General features: G+C 31.8%; 1 protein-coding gene and 1 long non-coding RNA gene across 5 annotated transcripts in view; both read left to right on the top strand.

Moving 5' to 3' along the window:
- Positions 1 to 20,371, top strand: part of LOC143075118 (uncharacterized) — a 103,026-nt gene that overhangs the window by 26,011 nt on the left and 56,644 nt on the right. Inside the window, exons 14-15 of one of the 4 annotated variants that reach the window (XM_076250421.1) lie at positions 765 to 882; positions 1,658 to 2,020. The exons of the other annotated variants lie outside the window; for them this stretch is intronic. Coding sequence (XP_076106536.1) covers positions 765 to 882; positions 1,658 to 1,841 — 302 coding nt within the window. The 3' untranslated portion in view covers positions 1,842 to 2,020. Of the gene's footprint in view, positions 1 to 764; positions 883 to 1,657; positions 2,021 to 20,371 lie in introns of those variants that run through there. 4 annotated transcript variants of the gene reach the window in all.
- On the top strand, positions 9,533 to 12,995 carry LOC143074316 (uncharacterized). The gene is made up of 3 exons (XR_012977795.1): positions 9,533 to 9,972; positions 11,109 to 11,199; positions 12,126 to 12,995. It is a non-coding gene; the product is annotated as an uncharacterized LOC143074316 (long non-coding RNA).

The raw sequence follows: 20,371 nt of genomic DNA on the forward strand, positions 1-20,371 counted from the left end.
GGTTTAAAGGGTAAAAAACAATTCCAATGTTAACAAATAGTAAAGTCTGAAGAAAACCCTTTTCCCGCCATCTTCTAATTGTCTCGTATTTTGAAAACTACACACGAGACTATCGATTTTATTACTTTATTTTGTTTAAATATCAAAGTTGTTTTCATTTAAAGCAATCACATGAAATCCTTGTTATTTTAAATTAGAGCAGCAGACATCCTTAACACTTGCATATAGAGGTTATGATTATCGACTACTCGTAAACTTGTGTAAATTTATGAGTATCTACCAAGTTTAAACAATAATAACATTTAAAAAAAATGTGTTTATTCTATATTATTCTTAAACCAAACACAATTTATATTTTACAATTTTGTTTATTGGCGACTATCTATCATCAAAGTCATAACTAAGGAGTTAGCCGTCATAGTTACTTTCTAAAACCAATAAATGTACCTGTAGTACAATAGATTAAACAATCATACAATGTATTTTCTCAACACTTTCATTTAATGAGTTATAATTCATGTTGTAAGAGTACAAGTAACGAATTAGGTAGTACTCCGCAGTTAGAAAATAATTGAAACTGAACCTCGGAGGCATCAAGTATTCCTGGTTTTCTGAAGAAAAAAAATTAAGCCAACTGTATGTGTCATAAATTTGTACATGTTGAATTCGTAATCAGTATATTGCATAGATTTTAGATTTTATTTTCATAAGTTAAAATGATAAACTATATCTCCTGCTTATGACTACTTTGATGAATATTTTAGCCGGATTTTTGAATACTCATCTGCCTAATTGGATTAAATGGGCGAAATATTTGTCAATTGTCCATTACGCATTTGGTTGTCTCAACATACTGAGTACAGACGGAATGCCTGTTTTATGGTAAGATCATGTACTGTTATTAATTGCATGTCATCGATCTGCATGATTAATATTGTCTTACACACTTAATATAATATTTATCTGTCAAAGAGATATACCACAACTGTTAACCGTAAACTTAACAATGGGATGAATTTAACTTCAACACTTGAAAATCTGGGTTTAATAGCTTTCCTGTGAGCAGCAATCAGCTACATGTATCAAGAAATGGTAATAGCTAGGACAAAAAAGCCCTGGAATATCGTATGAACTGGGATATATATATACACCCTATGTAGGCGCGAATGTTACGGTAATGCATAAAAATCGAAAGTTTACAATCGGAAGCTGAAATATTCGTTTTTTGTCTTAAAGATTTTGTTTTCAAATGCAACCGACTCTCATTGTAATTCCAGAGATGAGGCAAACTTAACTATCTGTTGTATTTTTTATCTGAAGTTCGATGGGATTGATGCGGTCAACATATATAGTTAAACAATTTTGAGCTATTAGGGAGAGAACGTCATCTTTATAGCGGAAATTTTGTAAATAAGATTCTACGTACATAGTTATTGTGTTTATACATAAATGTATATGTGATCAATAATTGCATGTCGCATGTTATTGTGTTTGCACTCACTAAATAATATACATGTCGGTCCAAAATCTCTTTTATAGTTCATGTTGAAAATTTATTTGACTTGGCGACTTAAAATAGAACTTGGATTTGATATTTGAATCTTGTATGTTAATTAAGCCTTTCTAGTTTAATGTTTTCATTTGTTTTATATTTCAGGTGTAATACAACTTCCGTTGAACTTTACCCATCATGCACTGCAAACACAACATTCGTTACAATATCGGACGTTCTAAAAGATTCCGGAATTGACTGTCCTTATTTTTGTTATATAGCAACTTTAGGAATCTTATTTATAGTTTTACGTGTTTTAGGTTATTATGTTATGAAATGGAAACGGTAGACGATATGTATATGTAGTGATGGCGTTTTTATATGTTGTATTGACAATGACAAAAAATTAGTATTTTGTATGACCCGAAATATTAAGGCTTATGTTACTCATCAAAACAGCGTACACAAGACGTTGAAAAATTCAGAAATATACAGTTATTCTTGTAAATACAGAGCATCTTGACTTTTTTATTATTTATTTGTTATTTGCTCTAGTTTGTGTTTAGATTGGCGGCTAATTATATTTAAATAACTGGTTGAATGGATGCCGAGCTAAAATGGGTAGTAAATTTGAAGTTGAATAATTGTTTAGCTATTTTAAACAATAATAATTATTTTCTGTTGGAATGGTTGTAATTACGACAGTAGAAAACTTTCGAGTTCGATTTTGTTCCGTCAAAAACTTTGGCATTAGTGAAAATTATTTGTGCGTTAAATGTCATCGTCACTTTCGTTCCCACTTTGAGCGAATGATTTTGAAAACAGAATGTACTAATTATTCTGCAGATTAAATTCTTATAATTGACAATCAACACTGCTGTCATTAATGAATTGTGATTAGGGACCAACAGAACAAATATCATATCTAGTTTTACCTGTACAATGACGACTACTAAAATGCTTAATGAACTTTAATAATACAGGCGAGCTCCTCTATCTGGTAAATAAAGGCATAGAGGCGCGCATAATTGATGAATTTTTTGCCGTTGAAGGACATAACTCGAAAGTGGTCTTTTGAAATATATTCGTCGTCATCTGTGAAATAGATTTGTCGTAACGGTCAACCAACTCGCTTTAGCATCCGTAACATTTATCGGATTGAGATGAAATATTCTTAATCAACAATTAAGATGCTTACTAAATATATAAATGCAATATACCTTCATCAGCTCCCATGCTTATTCATGCTATTCACGAAGCCCAATTTATTAAATAAAAGGCTAACTGTTTTCTACATTTGAAAATGCCTGTTCCAACTCAGGAATATGACAGTTGTTGTATATTCGTTTGATGTATTTTGTCATTTGATTTTGCAATGTGATTAGGGACATTCCGATTGAATTTTCTTCGGAGTTCAGTATTTTTGTGATTTTACCTTTTTCGGACTCGCTCATTATACGTGTACTTTTAATCATGGAAATATTTAGATTGGCGTCAAAAACTAAGTCTTTAATAAAATTAATATAATTAACATACTATATCGGAAAATATTATTTCTATCGATCATCGCGGTAGGAAGTCGTCAAGAACACAGTATTATTTTATTTAGGGGGTTCACTCTATACACACAAATTTTATTAGTCTTCACTTCAAGGTTAATCGAGCAAATTTGAGCAAATTTTATTAAATAATGCTTTTTACAGTTTTTTTTACTTTACTACGGGCTCATGAGGATCTCAAATCTGATCTAATGCTGTGTCCATAATTATTATTCTACGTATTTCACCTGTATCGGTTTGGACAATTCCATGGACTATTCCATGCACCATTATGCTTAAGGGGTTTTCGTATGTCGTTTCAAGATAATGTATGCTATATACCGTTGTCTGCGACAAATATTTTTTTCCTGATAAGGTCATTTTTTCTGAAAACCAACAAAATATAGTTAACATGTATATATATTTTATCTAACTGTGTTCATTGACCAGGATGATTTGATCGTTAATGACAACACATACCTAAAATTCGTTTTGGTCTATCCCGTTTAACACATTGACATTTCTGCGGGAAATCTGCTATTGAGATGTAATTAATGGATGTAAAATTGGAATAATGCCTATTTAATGTGAAATATAGTGTTCTATGCGTTTGTATTTTTCATGAATTCAAAGGATTGAATGTGATTACATTTTCTACATCTTAATTTGACATCAGGTTTGTACACATTTAGTGTCCTCTCTAGGTAAATAATGTAGTCTATAATCAAAACTGAAGCCGATGCATAACAAAAACTTGTCAGCTGTTTATAGACATATCCATCCTCTTTTAATGGTACTTGACTTAGATAAGTTAAAGGCCTTTTCATTTTTAATGCATAATTTCAAACAGATGTAAAAAAAATGTATGATACTACAATATGTTTATAAATGTACACTTACACATGATTATAATAATGTTATAGATATATCACTATGCTTTTAAGCTGGTTTTCAGCCATATATTTCAATTTTGGATTTATAATGAATAAAAACTCATTAATTAAGCAACTAACTATATCTGCATGGAATATACATGGTCTTGGTGACAAATCAAATGATGATTTTTTTCTTAATAGTATAAAAAGTGACATAAATATCTTATTAGAAACCTGGAAAGGAGAATGTAAAGAATATAATATCCCTGGCTTTAATACCTTTTCTAAAATAAGAAAAAAGAAGAAGAAAGCAAAAAGACATAGTGGCGGGATACTAGTATACTATAAAAAAAATATATTCCAAAGGGATTTCCCATATTCATGAAGGTACTAATTCACAAAACAGGCTATGGCTTAAATTTGACAAAAAATTCTTTGACCTTACATATGACTTATACTTGTGTGCTGTTTATATCCCCCCTGTAAATTCCACTCATTATGAAAATGACTATACTAAGCTAGAAAAGGAAATAAGTACATATTCAAACAAAGGAAAAATTGCCTTAATAGGAGATTTTATCTCCCGCACTAGCAGTCACCCAGATTTTATAGAAAATGATGACCCAGATCTATTTAATGTACATTATCAACATATATTACCTCAAAATTATGATGTGGATCAATTTAAAAAAAAAAGAAATAACCAAGATAAAATACTAAATGCACAGGGTAACAATCTTTTAGAATTATGCTTGTCATCAAGACTACGTATACTATTGGCAGATACATTGGTGATTCTTTGGGATATTTTACATGTTTCACGCCTAATGGCTTGAGTACAGTAGATTATGATATTGTAAGTAAGAGTCTCCTGACCTCAGTAATATACTTTAAAACTAATGAAATCAACTACCTTTCAGATCATGCACAAATTGAAATATTTCTTAAATGTAATATAAGTGAAAAACAGTATCTGTTTCCAGAAGACAAATGGAAAACGATGAAATCTTATAAGTGGAACGATATATTAAATCAAACCCTATCTTCTGAAAATTTTATAAATGAAATTATAAACTTTGAAGCAAAGAAATATAGTGAAAATCAAAATGGGATAGATCAGGCAGCTAGTGAGCTTGATTTAATTTTATGTAACTTAACAGAAAAATCTTGTACACTAAGACATGTAAGAGGTATACCAAACTTTAAAAGAAACACAAAAAAAAAAGAAAGAAACAAAAATGGTCAGATAATGAGGTATATGAATATAAAAAGTCAATAAATGCAGTTGGAAAAGAATTAAGACAAAATCCCTTTAACTGTTCACTGAAACATAAATATTTTCGTTTACTTAAATCTTTTAGAAAGTTAAAAAAAAAAATAAATAGAATATAAAAGAAAATCTTTGAATCTTTGATAAACTTTCAGATTCGATGAATAAGAATCCTCGGGAATACTGGAAAATACTAAAATCACTAGAAAACAAAAATATAGATGGAGATGATGATTTAAAAGAAATGTTAAAAGACAGTGAAAGCACAATTAAAATTTAAAAAATCAGGGAATAATGATTTTCAAACCAAAATTGAGCAAAAGCTGAAAAAATTTTGAATATACTATTTCTTTTAACCCAGAGACAGACAAGCCTATTACTTGCTCTGAAATGAAATGTATTATAAAAGACTTTAAAAAATGGAAAAGCGAGCGGTCCAGATAGTAGTCCAGAAACTACCAAAGCATATGCTAAACTATTTAATCTTATGTTAAAAACTGGATACTATCCAACTCCCTGGAATTCTGCATACATAACTTTGGTACATAAATCTGGTGACAAATGTAATCCAAGCACCAAGCAATTACAGAGGAATTTCATTAATCAATTGTATATCCAAATTATTTAGCATTATCTTCAATCAAAGAATGATTAAAACTATGGAAAAAAAAAAAAAAAACTAATGCCCAGTTTGGATTTAGAGTTAATCATAGAACTGCAGACAGTGTATTTATCCTTAAAACTTTGATTAATAAATATATTCAAATAAAAGAAAACTTTATGTCTGTTTTGTAGATCTTAAAAAGGCTTTTGATTCCCTTTGGAGAATTGGAATGCTTTATAAGCTAGCTATAATGGGTGTAGGAAAATATATGTTTGAAATAATAAAACAACAGTTTATTCAAACTGAAGCATCTATAAAATATAATGATAAACATTTTAGATTCTTTCCCATTGACCGAGGAGTAAAACAAGGGGACATTATTAGTCCCACACTCTTCGATTTATTTATTAATGGCATAGTTGAAAATTTTGACCATAAAGGTTCAAAACCCTTGGGAATATTAAATTCTGATATAGGAAGTCTTTTGTTTGCCGATGACCTTATAATTTTATCTGAAAGTAAAGAAGGTATTCAAAATAGCTTAAATAACTTATCAAATTGCTGTGAAAAATGGCAGTTATGTCTAAATACTAAAAAAACAAAAACGATGATCATTGAACAAAGAACTACAAAACTGGAACCATACATTATTAGGTTCAACAATGAAAAATTGATAACGTTACTGAGTATAAATTTCTGGGCACTCTGATAAAAAATAATGGAAATCTAAATGCAAGTTTAACAGATTTAGCCCAAAAATCTAGGAAAGCTCTTTTTTCATTAAAAACACATGCAGCCTTTTGCGGAAATTTCCCTGTTAATGTATCCTTTTTAATCTTTTTGATTCTCTTATAAAACCAATTTTAACATATAATGCTGAAATATCATACATGGATACAAATCAATCTTATTATAGAGCAAAAGGCAGATTAAAATCCAAAAAAAAAGATATAGATAATTTCCAATATTTGGATAAGACTCCCTTAGAAAAGGTTCATGTTAATTTCTGTAAATATATTCTAGGTACTAAAAAAACATCTGCTAATTTAGGTGTTAAAGCTGAACTTGGTAGACAACCAATAGAAAAATATATACAAACACAAGCAATTCTTTATTGGGATAGATTAAATACTGAAAACATAAACCCATTACTAAAAGAAAGTTATAGATTAAGTAAACACCTTGATTCACAAGAAATTTATACTTGGTCCACTTTTATCAAAGATTCAACACAAGAAATGAATATTGATATACAAAAAATAATGTCCTGTCAAAATATGGAACAAGTTAACAAACTAAAGCCTTGAATCAAGAATATTACAAGCAATTTTTATTCAGAACTACTGGAAAATAAAATAAATAGTTTGAACGAAAATAACAAATTTTTTCTTTACAAAATTATTAAAATCAAACAACACCAATAATTCTATCTAAAATATCCAAATTTTGAAACCAGACGTTTATTTACCAAAATTAGAGTTATTAACCATAATTTGCTCATTGAGAAGGGCAGATATCTAAAAATACCTCGAGACAATAGAACATGTCCAATTTGTAAAACCTTAGAAGATGAAAATCACTTTCTCCTCTACTGTCAAATTAATAATGTTTTACGTATAAAACTTTTTAATGATATGACAATAGATAATCCTATGTTTCCAAATCTATCTGATACTCAAAAACTAGTAGTCCTACTAAATCCTTCTAATATAAACCAAGTGAAAAAAAACAGGTTCCTTTATAAAACAGTCTTTAGAGCTGAGGACAGGGACTCTTAGTAAGTTTTACTTGTACAGTACACAAAGAAAAAAAAAAACAAAAACACTTTTACAACGTATTATAAATACATGTATACATCGATCATGTGCATTTCTCAAAACTGGCGCACAAGTTAACCAACCACATTAACAACATACTTTATACTCAGAAACGACGTTTGTGACGATAGATTTGTTAGTGGACCAGTTTAAAGACAGTCTGCCTTCCCATTAATATCTACAGTTCAAAATCTAAAATTGACAATATTTTCATACAGTACGATGAAATAAAACATACTCCTTCAAATTTTACTGAATAAAATACATGTACAAGGGGGGATCGTTTCAGACGTATTGCATTGAAATTTTCGTAATTTTTAGAACGACAAGTAATTAATATATAGATTCGCAACACAAAAAAAACCCAAAAATATGTTAATGCCGAATGCATTCCTTCTGATAATAATAAACATTATTAGAGTTAAAAATTAAGGATGCAATAGGACAATGTTTTATTAACCCTCATCATAAAAGATATTATGATAGCTTTTGCTAAAAGATCTGGTCCTTAAAATAGTGTTTATAGTGACGTACTCCTCCGAGATACAGATTACAACACGTGGGACAATATGCCTAATGCGCCTTGAAATGAGGAACTCAAAAAGTCACGTGTAACATTAAAATCTCGGTGTAGTGATATTTGACACATTTCTATGATAAACAAATGACTGAGCTGAACCATTTGTGTTAATTTAGAAAGTAGTGGAATACAGAAAAAATGTTTAAAATGTATGGAGCTATTAAATGTGTTCAAAGAATTAAATTTTCAAAAAACTTATTGTGTTAAAAATGGAATTTTTTTACCATCACAAAAGGATACTTGGGGTTTGCTAATTTACGGAATAAGTAATCTTACGTACCCCGAAAATTTAACCACATAGGTGAAAATGTCTCAGCTTCGAAACGAGCCATCACACATATCCAAGTTAACGATATGGACTTAACAACAGAAGAAAACGTTACCATTACGGCCTATGGAGAACCTAATACGCATCTTGACCCACGTACAGTATTCTTGTGAAAGTTGTAGCCTTCGAAACTAGAAATTTATCGGTGATTGGTGGTATTGTGAAAACATTTAAAACCTTTGTCCCAGGCAATGTAGTTAGAGAAATTTTCATGACGTACGAAAGAACAAACTGACAATGGGTAACGTTAATGCTCTAACACCTAAGGGGAGGGACATTAAACTCAGCTTTACAAATCATTACAGGGCTAGGCTTACAGCTTTTTGCACGGTATTTTGACTTGAAATCGATAAAACGAATCATGCTTCACTACCTTTGATGCGACTGTCATAGAAGTGAGAGATTTAGCTAGCTATAAAACCAGGTTCAATCCACCATTTTCTACATTTGTATATGCTTTTACCAAGTCAGGAATATGACAGTTCTTGTCCATTTGTTTTTGGTGCGTTTTGTTATTTGATTTTGCCATGTGATTATAGACTTTCCGAATTGATTTTCCACTGAGTTCAGTATTTTTGTGATTTTACTTTTTTTCAAGTGGTTCAAAATAAGCGTAACAGATTTACGACATAAAACACTTAAGCAGTCACACAGAGGAAAGGTATTTGTAGGAAGTATTCAGATAGAAGGAAAAAAAATATAAATTGGACGAATTCACACAAAAAAAACTCCAGAAAGCTATTATTATAATAATTGTTGGGAAGTGTTCACACAATAAAATAGATGCTACGATAGTTATCAGTGGACAATGAACCCAAGTTAATTCAAATCATTCTAATGATCTCCAATGTAATTTTGTAAATATTGAAATATTGAGTGACGGAAACATCACGGTTGCTCGAGGGACCATCTTATGAATCCATTGGCAATAATCTAATCATTTAATTGTTTAATGATTTTATTCATTTAATTGACTTCCTGTACTGATAAATCATCGCTTCTCGTATAAATTATATTTACTTGATTTGTCAGAGATTTATCAGGGGTAGAATATAAAACTTACAATATTTGAATGACACGTCAAGCTAATAGAATCTTTGATTTAAACTGTTATTTAATGAAAAAAAAAGAGTCTAAAAGTGATTAATTACATCGGTTTAAGACAATGTATAGTGTGTTTAATATGTACATAACAGTATTATTTATACCAGGAATATATTATCAGTCTCAATCTATTCTTAAATTCAAATTTACGAAAGGAAGAATAATGAGTCGACATGTAGTCTTAAGGAACATCGTACCATCTATGTATCAGTGTGCTCAAATATGCCTTAGTTTCAACAAATGCAAATCTTTTAGTTTTGGTCGTGTCGACAAAAAATGTCTCATTTCAAATATGGAATGGACAATCCGTAATTTAGATTTCAACAATGATTATGTGTTTGCATGGAAGGATGACATCCCAACTGTAAGTATATATAAAATGATATATTTAAACAACACGCAATTGACTAGCCGGTCGAACAACGGATGTTCCTAAACCCTGCTGACTGCCATTGGCAATTGCCAACTAAAATGTAACAAATTGAACCTCAATTAGACAAGAGAAATAGAAGGAATATTTTCTTCTGCAGTTTTATGATAAAATTTTTAGGCTAGAAAGGACTTATAACACTTGCGTTGACTTTTTAGACTTTTAGTGCTGTATTTCAATTGGTAAAATATTTTCTAAACTGCTATCTTTATTCTGTTAATTTATCATGATTTCTGTCGCTTAAATGGGCATTGATAATTTCAATTTTCGCTAAAATAGGTGAACAAACTGGTATTAAAATGGACATTGATAATTTCATTTTTAGCTAAAATGGATTAAAAATCTTGCGCCAAAAGGATAATACTTTGTCGCTAAAACGTTCGATTGTTTTCGATAAAATATCCTATCAACGCTCAAATGTATTTTGTGGTACTTATCTACGCAATGTCTACCGTACGACTGTGGTTAAGCTTTGCACAAGCATTGTTTTGTGTCTGTTTATACGACAGTTCTAACTGCAGCATGGTTGCACTCCTGAGTTTCATTTTCTGATACGTCCTGAATCTGATCCTTATTTTCTTTCAACTGTTACATATTATATTTAGTGACAGTATGATGTATCGTTCATAAAATATATTATAATTATTCTTGTTGCATAAAATCAAATACAAAATATATTACGGTATATTTGTTGCATAAAATCACATACAAAATATACTATAATTATGCTTGTACATAAAATCACCTACACAATATATTATAATTATACTTGTTGCATAAAATCACTTAAAAATTATATTATAATTATACATGTTGCATAAAACCACTTACAAAATATATTATAGTTATAAGTGTTGCATAGAAACACATACAAAATGTATTATAAATATATTTTTTGCATAGAAACACATATAAAATATATTAACACAGTTTACGAAAAAACAAAACTAAGCACCAAATGAAAATATATTTGAAGAATAGCAAAAAAAACAGAAATAAAACCGAAAAGAAAAATCCTTTCTGTACAAGACATTTACATAAATATTACGTATACCATGCATTAATTTTAGAAATTAGGAGGAACATGTGGTGGCTATCATGGCTGTCAGGACGAGGAAATCTGCTTGAGGGAAAGCGAGTACGACAGTAGTTGCGTTCCATGTAAGTCTATCAATATTAATTTTGATATGCTAATACATTTATTGCTTCAAAATCAATTTCCTAATATTGTTCAAGGCTATTTCTCTTAAAATATTTATTTTATTCCCAAATGACACATGAATATTTATTGTTGAAACTCATCGTTGGTGTTTGTCAATAACTACTTGAAAATCTGGTCTCCTTAATTAACATAATACTAATAAACGACAGGCATTCATTCCAGATTTTTAAATACAGATGGATTGTCATTTCATATGATTAGTTCGAATGAAAGTAATTTGTTCAATTTAATGCAGCACTCATAATAATATCCTAAAATTGTCTGTTCTTTGCTTATAAATATACTTATTCTTAATGTGCCTTGCTCAAACGCAGCTCCTAACTTTTTTCATTTTTTTCATTTTTTTAAGAAGGAGGTGACCATTTAGAGAGGCAAGACAACATGATTCTATCCAATAGGACTGTAACTGCAATGTATCAGTCATTTTTGTCAATTCTTTGAATATTAAATTCTATATCCCCTTTTAAATAACAATAATGTTGGCATGGCGTGTGTCCATCCTTGCCCAATCACCACTGTCTTTGGTATCATATTGATAAACATAATATACCATTTCATAGAGTTATATTACAATTCAATTAATCAAGTTAACTTGTCGTACGACACTATAACATGGTTGATGGTCAAATAATGGTCTAATTATATATATATATTACAGACTACCAGTGTTTAAACGGCGATTCCTCTGTATCGTACTGTCCGTATTTGTCTACACGAGGAGGGTGTGATAAGATATAATTAAGGTCTAATTGTATATATTTCAGACTACCTGTGTTTAAACGGCGATTCCACTGTAACGTACTGTCCGTATTGGTCTATACGAGGAGGATACCCTTATTATAAGATAATTATATATATATTTCAGACTACCAGTGTTTGAACGGTAATCCCTCTATAACGTACTGTCGGTATTGGTCTTCACGAGGAGGGTGTGATAAGAACAACATAGATACGTATGTAGGAACTGCATTGTGGGGGCATGGATCATGGCTATATATGGCATATCACTGTAAACGGGAGTGTAGATTCTGCTTAGAACGTTTCTAAAATTCAGGTCCAGAGTCGGGTTACATTTGGTGATTTGTTTTAAAAACTACCTGATTCTGGTGATTACATTTTTAATTTGAAAGATCATTTATTGGATCAAGCTATTGATACAAAAGTTGAAAATATCGTCATTTTAGGGCATATTGTTGAAGACTTTCTGAAACATAGTAATGTCCGACTGAAAAATATTATCAGAAGATACGTCTCAGTATATCGACGAACCTACCAATCTACGGATAACTCTTGTTTAGAATAAGTGTTTGCTTTGTTAGAAATGTTATAGATCTTGTTTGTCAAAATAATTGTATTTTAAATTGTTCAAGGGACGCGATTGTTACAATCACATTGTGAAAAATAAAAGCATATAAACATTATAAAAATCTAAATGAATGATAAAATATGTTTTTTCTAAGAGAATTTGACATTATTATTGAAGGTATTTTGACATATGAATAATTCTATGTATGTACAGTATGTCGTATTTTTCTGATGTCTGTACTTGGATCTTTCGCCTCTCTTTTACAGCTAATAAAAACTCTATATCTCTTGCCTTTCGTGCATTGAGGATCTTTCAATGCGATGCTGGTCCAAAAAAAAATTCGAATGTGGTATCTTGATTCAAATAAGGATACGACAGTAGAGCCAAATATTCTAACCAAATTTTGGTTATTTATTTAAGATTCGAGTATAGTAAATTCTTATCTTGTGTGTTTACTTACTTACTTACTTATCCTCTTCATCCCAAGTGGGACATAAGGCCACAACAAACTGCCTCCACTTCTCGCTGTCCTTAGCCATGTACTGGGCTTGGCCCCAGGTGTAGCCCATTGCTTCTAATTCTGCTGTTACAGTTCTTCGCCAGGCGATTCTAGGCCTCCCTGGTTTCCTTTTTCCTGGTGGTGTCCAATATAAAGCTGTTTTAGGTGTGCGATCTTGTGGCATTCTCAGTACATGGCCTAACCATCTAAATCTTCGTTGTTTGATTTCTGCTGTTATACTTTTAGCATTGCATTTCTTCAAACGGCTCTTGTTGCTGATCTTATTTGGCCAGAATATTTTGCTGATTTTTCTAAGGCAGCTAGTATGGAAAGCATCTACTTTTTGAAGGTCACTCACTAAAACACGCCAAGTTTCCGAACTATACAGTAGGACAGTTTTTACATTGCTGTTGTAAATTCGCAGTTTGGTCCTTAAACTGTACTGGTTAGACTTCCAGATTGTATGAAGTCTAGCAAATGTTGCGCGTGCCTTAGATAGTCTTGCCTTTATATCCTTCCCTGTTCCATTATCTTTGCTTATGATGCTTCCAAGGTAGGTGAAATCGTCAACACTGCCCACTGGCAGTTCATTGATTGTTATTTGTGTTGTATTTCTAATACACCATTGTCTTAGTTTAGTCAGATGATTGACTTGCAAACATGTTTACCCCCTACTGCATTATGACCCTACGATCCAAAAGGTGATTGGGGAATATGAATATGGTCACTTTGTCTTCTTTCGGCCGGCAGTAAAACCTGAAGTTCGGCGTCCTGATGGCTGTGTTAAGTGTTTAAATTATCAGCCACATCCAGTCAGGTTTGAGATGTTCCATCCAATGCTCTTGTAGAGAGTGTGTCATTCTCTGCACGGTAGGAACTATTGCAACAACTATCTGAGTGGCCCATAGGTAGCGTTTTGCAAAGTTGAATATTATTTTCCTATGCCAGTCTTAATCCCTCTCCCAACCATAGACTGATTCCGATCAATCTTTACTATTAATTGATTATCAATAATATTCATTACGGTTTGCTAATTAGTAATTTTCATAATTGTATTTTTATCAATAAATCAATCAAATTGTATCTCCATCAATAAATCAATTATATTGTATTTACATCAGTTAATCCATTAAGCATTTCTATCCAATTTTCAAGCTAATTTTTTTTTTGCAGATCCCGAGGTTCCTACTTGAATGCTAATATTTTTATCGTGCTGATAATTTTAAAATGGCAAATGTTTGGAAGGCCAAGCCTTTTATGTTTCAAAAAGCCTTTAGCTGCTAACTTAGGTAACGTCGAATTTGTAATTCACGAGAAATACAACCACACTTTATTTTTGAACGATAGTCCACTCTTGTTAACAAGTTCGGGTATAAACACAAACCAAGTTTTTCATGAAAATAAGAGGGCAAAACACATAAGAAGACAAAATTTGAAAAAAAATTCATATGGGTTGCTATAGAGTTTAAAATGCTTTCTATGTTGTGTCATGTGTACTATTGTTTGTCTGTTTGTTCTTTTCATTTTTAGCCATGGCGTAGTAAATTATCTTTCGTCCCTCTCTTTAATATAATAATCAGAACGAATGACAAAACAATTGGAATTGGGAATCATAGAAGCAAAACTGATCGGGGAAATTAAGCATAACGTTTATACCTTAAAGATAAAAAAAAAAAAAAAATAACATAAATAATAAGAATTGTCTCTTCATTTTTACATATCTACGTCAAAGTAACAAAATTACTTATCAACGATAGTGCTTAGTAACATCTTCATCGCATACATAATTCCTTTATTCATTCTATTTGAATGGAATTAATTTGGTTTGGAATAGAATTTTAAATGCTTATAATAATGAGAACGAATGGCGAATCAATTCGAATTTGGAAACACAGAAGCAAAACTGTGATGTCCCGGGAAATTTAGCATAAATTGTATACCTTAAAGATGAAAAACCTAATAATACGAATTATCTTTTCATTTTTACATCTAAACGTCAAAGTTACCAAATAACTAATTCAGTATGGTAATAAGTGACATCTTCATTGTATAAACAGTTATTCCTTTTTCTATTTTATTAGTATTGCATGCCTCTCACCTTCCGTTTGAATTCACCTCACGTTTTTCTCATCCTATACGATGTGGGTATGCTCATTGTCGAATGTCGTACGGTGAAAAGTTTAGAAAAAAATCATTCAAATTGGCAGGCAGACGCGTCTATCTGTATTCTCAGTCAATGATATCTTCATTTTTCGAGCAATTGTATTGTCCTACCAATTAACACTCTCACAGAAATAATGAACTTTTTACATGTACAAAATACCTTCAACACGAAAATGACTACAACTGACTGACTGACTGACTGTTTGTAGATCGTATAAAGAATCGGACACTGAAACCGGGAGCCGTGACCCGTATAACACATTTATCGAACGTGGGACCTTCACTTTTGTCATCTTTCGACTAGCAGTAAAACCTCAAGATGGGCGTCCAACGTGGCTATGTTTAGTGTCTTAATTACCACATCCAGTCAGGTTTGAGATGTTCCATCCAATGCCTCTTGTAGAGAGTGTGTCATCCTCTGCACGGTAGGAACTATTGCAACAACTATCTGAGTAGCCCATAGGTAGCGTTTTGCAAAGTTGAATATCATTTTCCTATGCCAGTCTTAATCCCTATCCCAACCATAGACTGATTCCGATCAAGCCTTACTATTAATTGATTATCAATTATGTTCATTACGGTTTGCTAATTAATAATGTTCATAATTGTATTTTTATCAATAAATCAATCAAATTGTATTTTTATGCCCCACCTACGATAGTAGAGGGGCATTATGTTTTCTGGTCTGTGCGTCCGTCCGTCCGTCCGTCCGTCTGTCCGTCCGTCCGTCTGTCCGTTCGTTCGTCCGTCCGTCTGTCCCGCTTCAGGTTAAAGTTTTTGGTCAAGGTAGTCCAATCGACTTCAAACTTAGTACACATGTCCCCTATGATATGATCTTTCTAATTTTAATGCCAAATTAGAGTTTTTACCCCAATTTCACGGTCCACTGAACATGGAAAATGTTAGTGTGAGTGGGGCATTCGTGTACTGAGGACACATTCTTGTTATCAATAAATCAATCAAATTGTATTTCATCAATAAATCAATTATATTGAATTTACATCAGTTAATCCATTTAGCATTTCTATCCAATTTTCAAGTTAAAATTTATTTATTTTACAGAACCCGAGGTTTCTTCCTGAATGCTAATATTCTTGTCGTGCTGATAATTTAAAAAACGGCAAATGTTTGGACGGCCAAGCCTTTTGTGTTTCAAAAAGCTTTTAGCTGCTAACTTTGGTAACGTCGAATTTGTAATTCACAAGAAATAGAACCACACGGTTTTTTTTCTGAACGATAGTCCACTCGTACTTAACATGTTCGGGTAACAAAAAAACTAGTTTTTCATCACAAGAAGAGGGCAAAACAAGTCAGAATTTGGCCAAAAAATCGTATGGGTTGGTATAGAGTTTAAAATGCTTAATATAATAATCAGAACGAAGGACAAAAACAATTGGAATTCGGAATCACAGAAGCAAAACTGTATTGTTCGGGGAAGTTAAACATAACGTTTATACCTTAAAGATATTAAAATAAATTAAAATAATAAAAAACAAGAATGTGTCCAAAGTACACGGATGCCCCACTCGCAGTATCATTTTTGATGTTCAATGGACCGTGAAATTGGGTAAAAAATCTAACTTGGCATTAAAATTAAAAAGATTATACCATAGGGAACATGTGTACTAAGTGTCAAGTTGATCGGACTTCAACTTTATCAAAAACTACCTTGACCAAAAACTTTAACCTGAAACTCACACTTTCATTGTCTATGTTCAGAAATTGAGGTCAAAAGTTTAATCTGGCTTTAAAATTAGAAAGATTATATCATAAGCAAGATGTGTATTAGGTTTCAAGTTGATGGGGCTTCAGCTTCATCAAAAACTACCTTGACCAAAAACTTTAACCTGAAGCGGGACAGATGGACGGACGAACAGACGAACGAATAGACGGAGGCACAGACCAGAAAACATAATGCCCCTCTACTATCGTAGGTGGTGCATAAAAAACTCCATAAACAATACGAACTGTCTCTTCAATTTTAAATCGCCATGTGAAAGTAACCAAATAACTAATCAACGGTGGTGCTTAGTTACATCTTCATCGCATAAATAATTCCTTTATTCATTCTATTTGAATGAAGTTTATATGGTTTGGTATAGAGTTTATTATGCTTATAATAATCAGAACGAATGGCGTATCAATTCGAATCGGGAAACACAGAAGCAAAACTGTAATATTCAGGGATATTAAGCCTAACATTTATATCTGAAAGATGAAAAAATAATAATAACAAAAACATCTAAATAATAAAAATTATCTCTTCAATTTTACATATCTCTACGTCAAAGTAACCAAATTACTAATCAACGATAGTGCTTAGTTCCATCTTCGTCGCATAAATAATTTCTTTATTGATTCTATTTGAATGAAATTCATTTGGTTTGGTATAGAGTTTGAAATGCTTATAATAATCAGAACGAATGACAAATCAATACGAATTAGGAAACACAGAAGCAAAACTGTAACGTTCCGGGAAACTAAGCATAACTTTTATACCTCAAAGATGAAAAACGTAATAATGAGAATTATTTAAGTTTTCATTTTTACATCTCATCGTTAAAGTAACCAAATTACTAATTAATTAAGGATACGTGACATCTTCATTGTATAAACAGTTATTCCTTTTTCTTGTGTATTTGTATTGCATACCCCTTCCCTCCCCTTTGAATTTGTTTCAGGTTTATTTCAATTCATACGTAGTGGGATTTACTCATTGCTGAATGTGGTACGGTAAACGTTTATAAAATGTTACAAATTGTCTGTCGGACTCGTCTATTTGTATGCTAAGCCAATGATATCTGCAATTGTATTGTCCGACCAAATAACACTTTCACATAAATTATGGAACATGTACAAAAAAACTCCAAGATCATTTAAACACTACAACGGATACAACGTTATAGAAACTGGAAAAGAGGGGTGGTCGGAAAGGTTGCTACTTGCACAAAACCATCTACGCATATTTGTTGTTGCATCGATATTTACTACACGATATATCGGATTCTATTTCCCAATTCTGATCTGACGGTGGTTGCAAATTTATACATCTCGCACTACCAAGCAGACGTCTTACTTTAGCAAGTGTTTTACTGCCAGAACGGTTACCGTTATAAGTTATATGGTTCGCTATTGACCCCTAAGAATCCTTATCGCACCGCGGGTAAATTATCACGTTGGGATTAGTTTAAATCCGTCACGTGGTGACTTGTAGGTTATATGGTTCGCCAGTGCCCCTACGGATCCATAGGGGTCACCACTTGAATCCTTTATTTCAATCACAACGTCCCTATTTACCCGCGCTACGAAAAATAGCCTGCTGTTTAATCCGTATCACTTGACTTTGATGTGCACCCTTCATCACACATCCTACTAAACTTTTTCATTTATGACAGTAGTGAGCCCGACTAAATTTACGTTGAATGCCATGTTTTAATTTATGCAAGATTCTCAAGATTTCCTAAATGAGTCCTCAATAGAGCGGTCATTAGGGTGTGAAGTCATTGTTTGGCATGTGAAGTCACACAGACTTCGAGCTTTCATTTTTTTCTGGCACAAGAAATGCATCTATAAAAAAACTCACACAAAAATTACAAATAAACAAAATATTTCTATGAACAACGGGGCGCACATTGTAAGGTAACCAAGGTGTTTCGGATAAAGAAATTTTAAGCTTTTAATACAAGACAAAGGTAAATCAGAAAGTAACCAAGGTGCTAGGGATCAGAAGTCAGTTCAAAGATACTCTCCTATTTAAATATATGATAAAGTGTATACAACATTGAAAAATCCGTAGTACATGCCGTATCACCCTCGAACCTCGGGCTGATATCGGTATCTCGGGATGATACGGCATATGGTACGAATTGTTTCCATTTATTATTCTTTATTTATCATATACTGCATGTCTAATGCAGTGCTCTTTGCATATGTGTAACGATTAGAAGAAAACTAGTCGTGTTTGCATTCCCGGTATAATAACACTGTATCATCATAATGAGATCACTATCCGAGATGATATAGTTGTATCTGCCCCGCCAAAAAATCCGTATCAGCTTCCGGTGTTAATCTTCTTAATTTTCAGAAGTTTATGATAAAATAATAATAATAACTATATTCTATTCAATAAAATATCAAGCATATTAATTATCACAATATATACGATACATAACACATATATGGTAAAATATAATGTCATTGTATGAGTGTAGTATCCTGAATAAGTGCATGGAAAAATTTGCTGATATTACCCACGGAATCTTTAAAGATTGTTCTTCATGTAAATTATATGTTTAACCCCGCCACATTATTTAAATATGAGCATGTCCCAAGTCGGGAGCCTGTAATTCAGTGATTGTCGTTTATTTATGTGTTACATATTTGTTTTTCGTTCATTTTTTTTATATAAATAAGGCCATTAGTTTTGTCGTTTGAATTGTTTTTCATTGTCTTATCAGGGCCTTTTATAGCTGACTAGGCGGTATGGGCTTTGCACATTTTTGAAGGCCGTACGGTGACCTATAATTGTTAATGTCTGTGTCATTTTGGTCTCTTGTGGACAGTTGTCTCATTGGCAATCATACCACATCTTCTTTTTTATATTATAGTTTCGATATACAAAAAATGATAACACACAAATTAATATGACATAAAAATATCATATAAAAATATTTTAAATTAAAAATATAATTTAAGTTAAAAATAATTTTAATTAAAAATAGTTCGAATAAAAATAAGTTAAATAATATAAAAATGAAGAAGCCACACTTACTTTTGATCAAGTACTCTTTAACGCTGATTTTGAATTCCTTTTATTCAGTTTCGATGTAAACCTAAGTGATTGACTATTGATTGCTATTTAGAGGTTAATACATGGCCTTTTCCATATCGACCCGTGTATCATCCCTCGACCCCTATTAGAACTGCAACTAAGTCTCGGCCTGATATTGGAGTCTCGGGATTATACACGGACCGATATGTAAGCGCCATGTATTAATCTCTAAATATCGTCGTCAATCACTTAGGTTTACATCGAAACTAATTCCAATTGAATACTAACAAGAATTAAAACACAGATAATTGCCGCGCAATGTTTTCAAATGAATTTAATTTCAGTTTTGGACATAAATGTTTGTAGGGATTA

This window comes from Mytilus galloprovincialis, chromosome 5 (assembly GCF_965363235.1).
Source record: "Mytilus galloprovincialis chromosome 5, xbMytGall1.hap1.1, whole genome shotgun sequence".
NCBI lineage: Eukaryota > Metazoa > Mollusca > Bivalvia > Mytilida > Mytilidae > Mytilus > Mytilus galloprovincialis.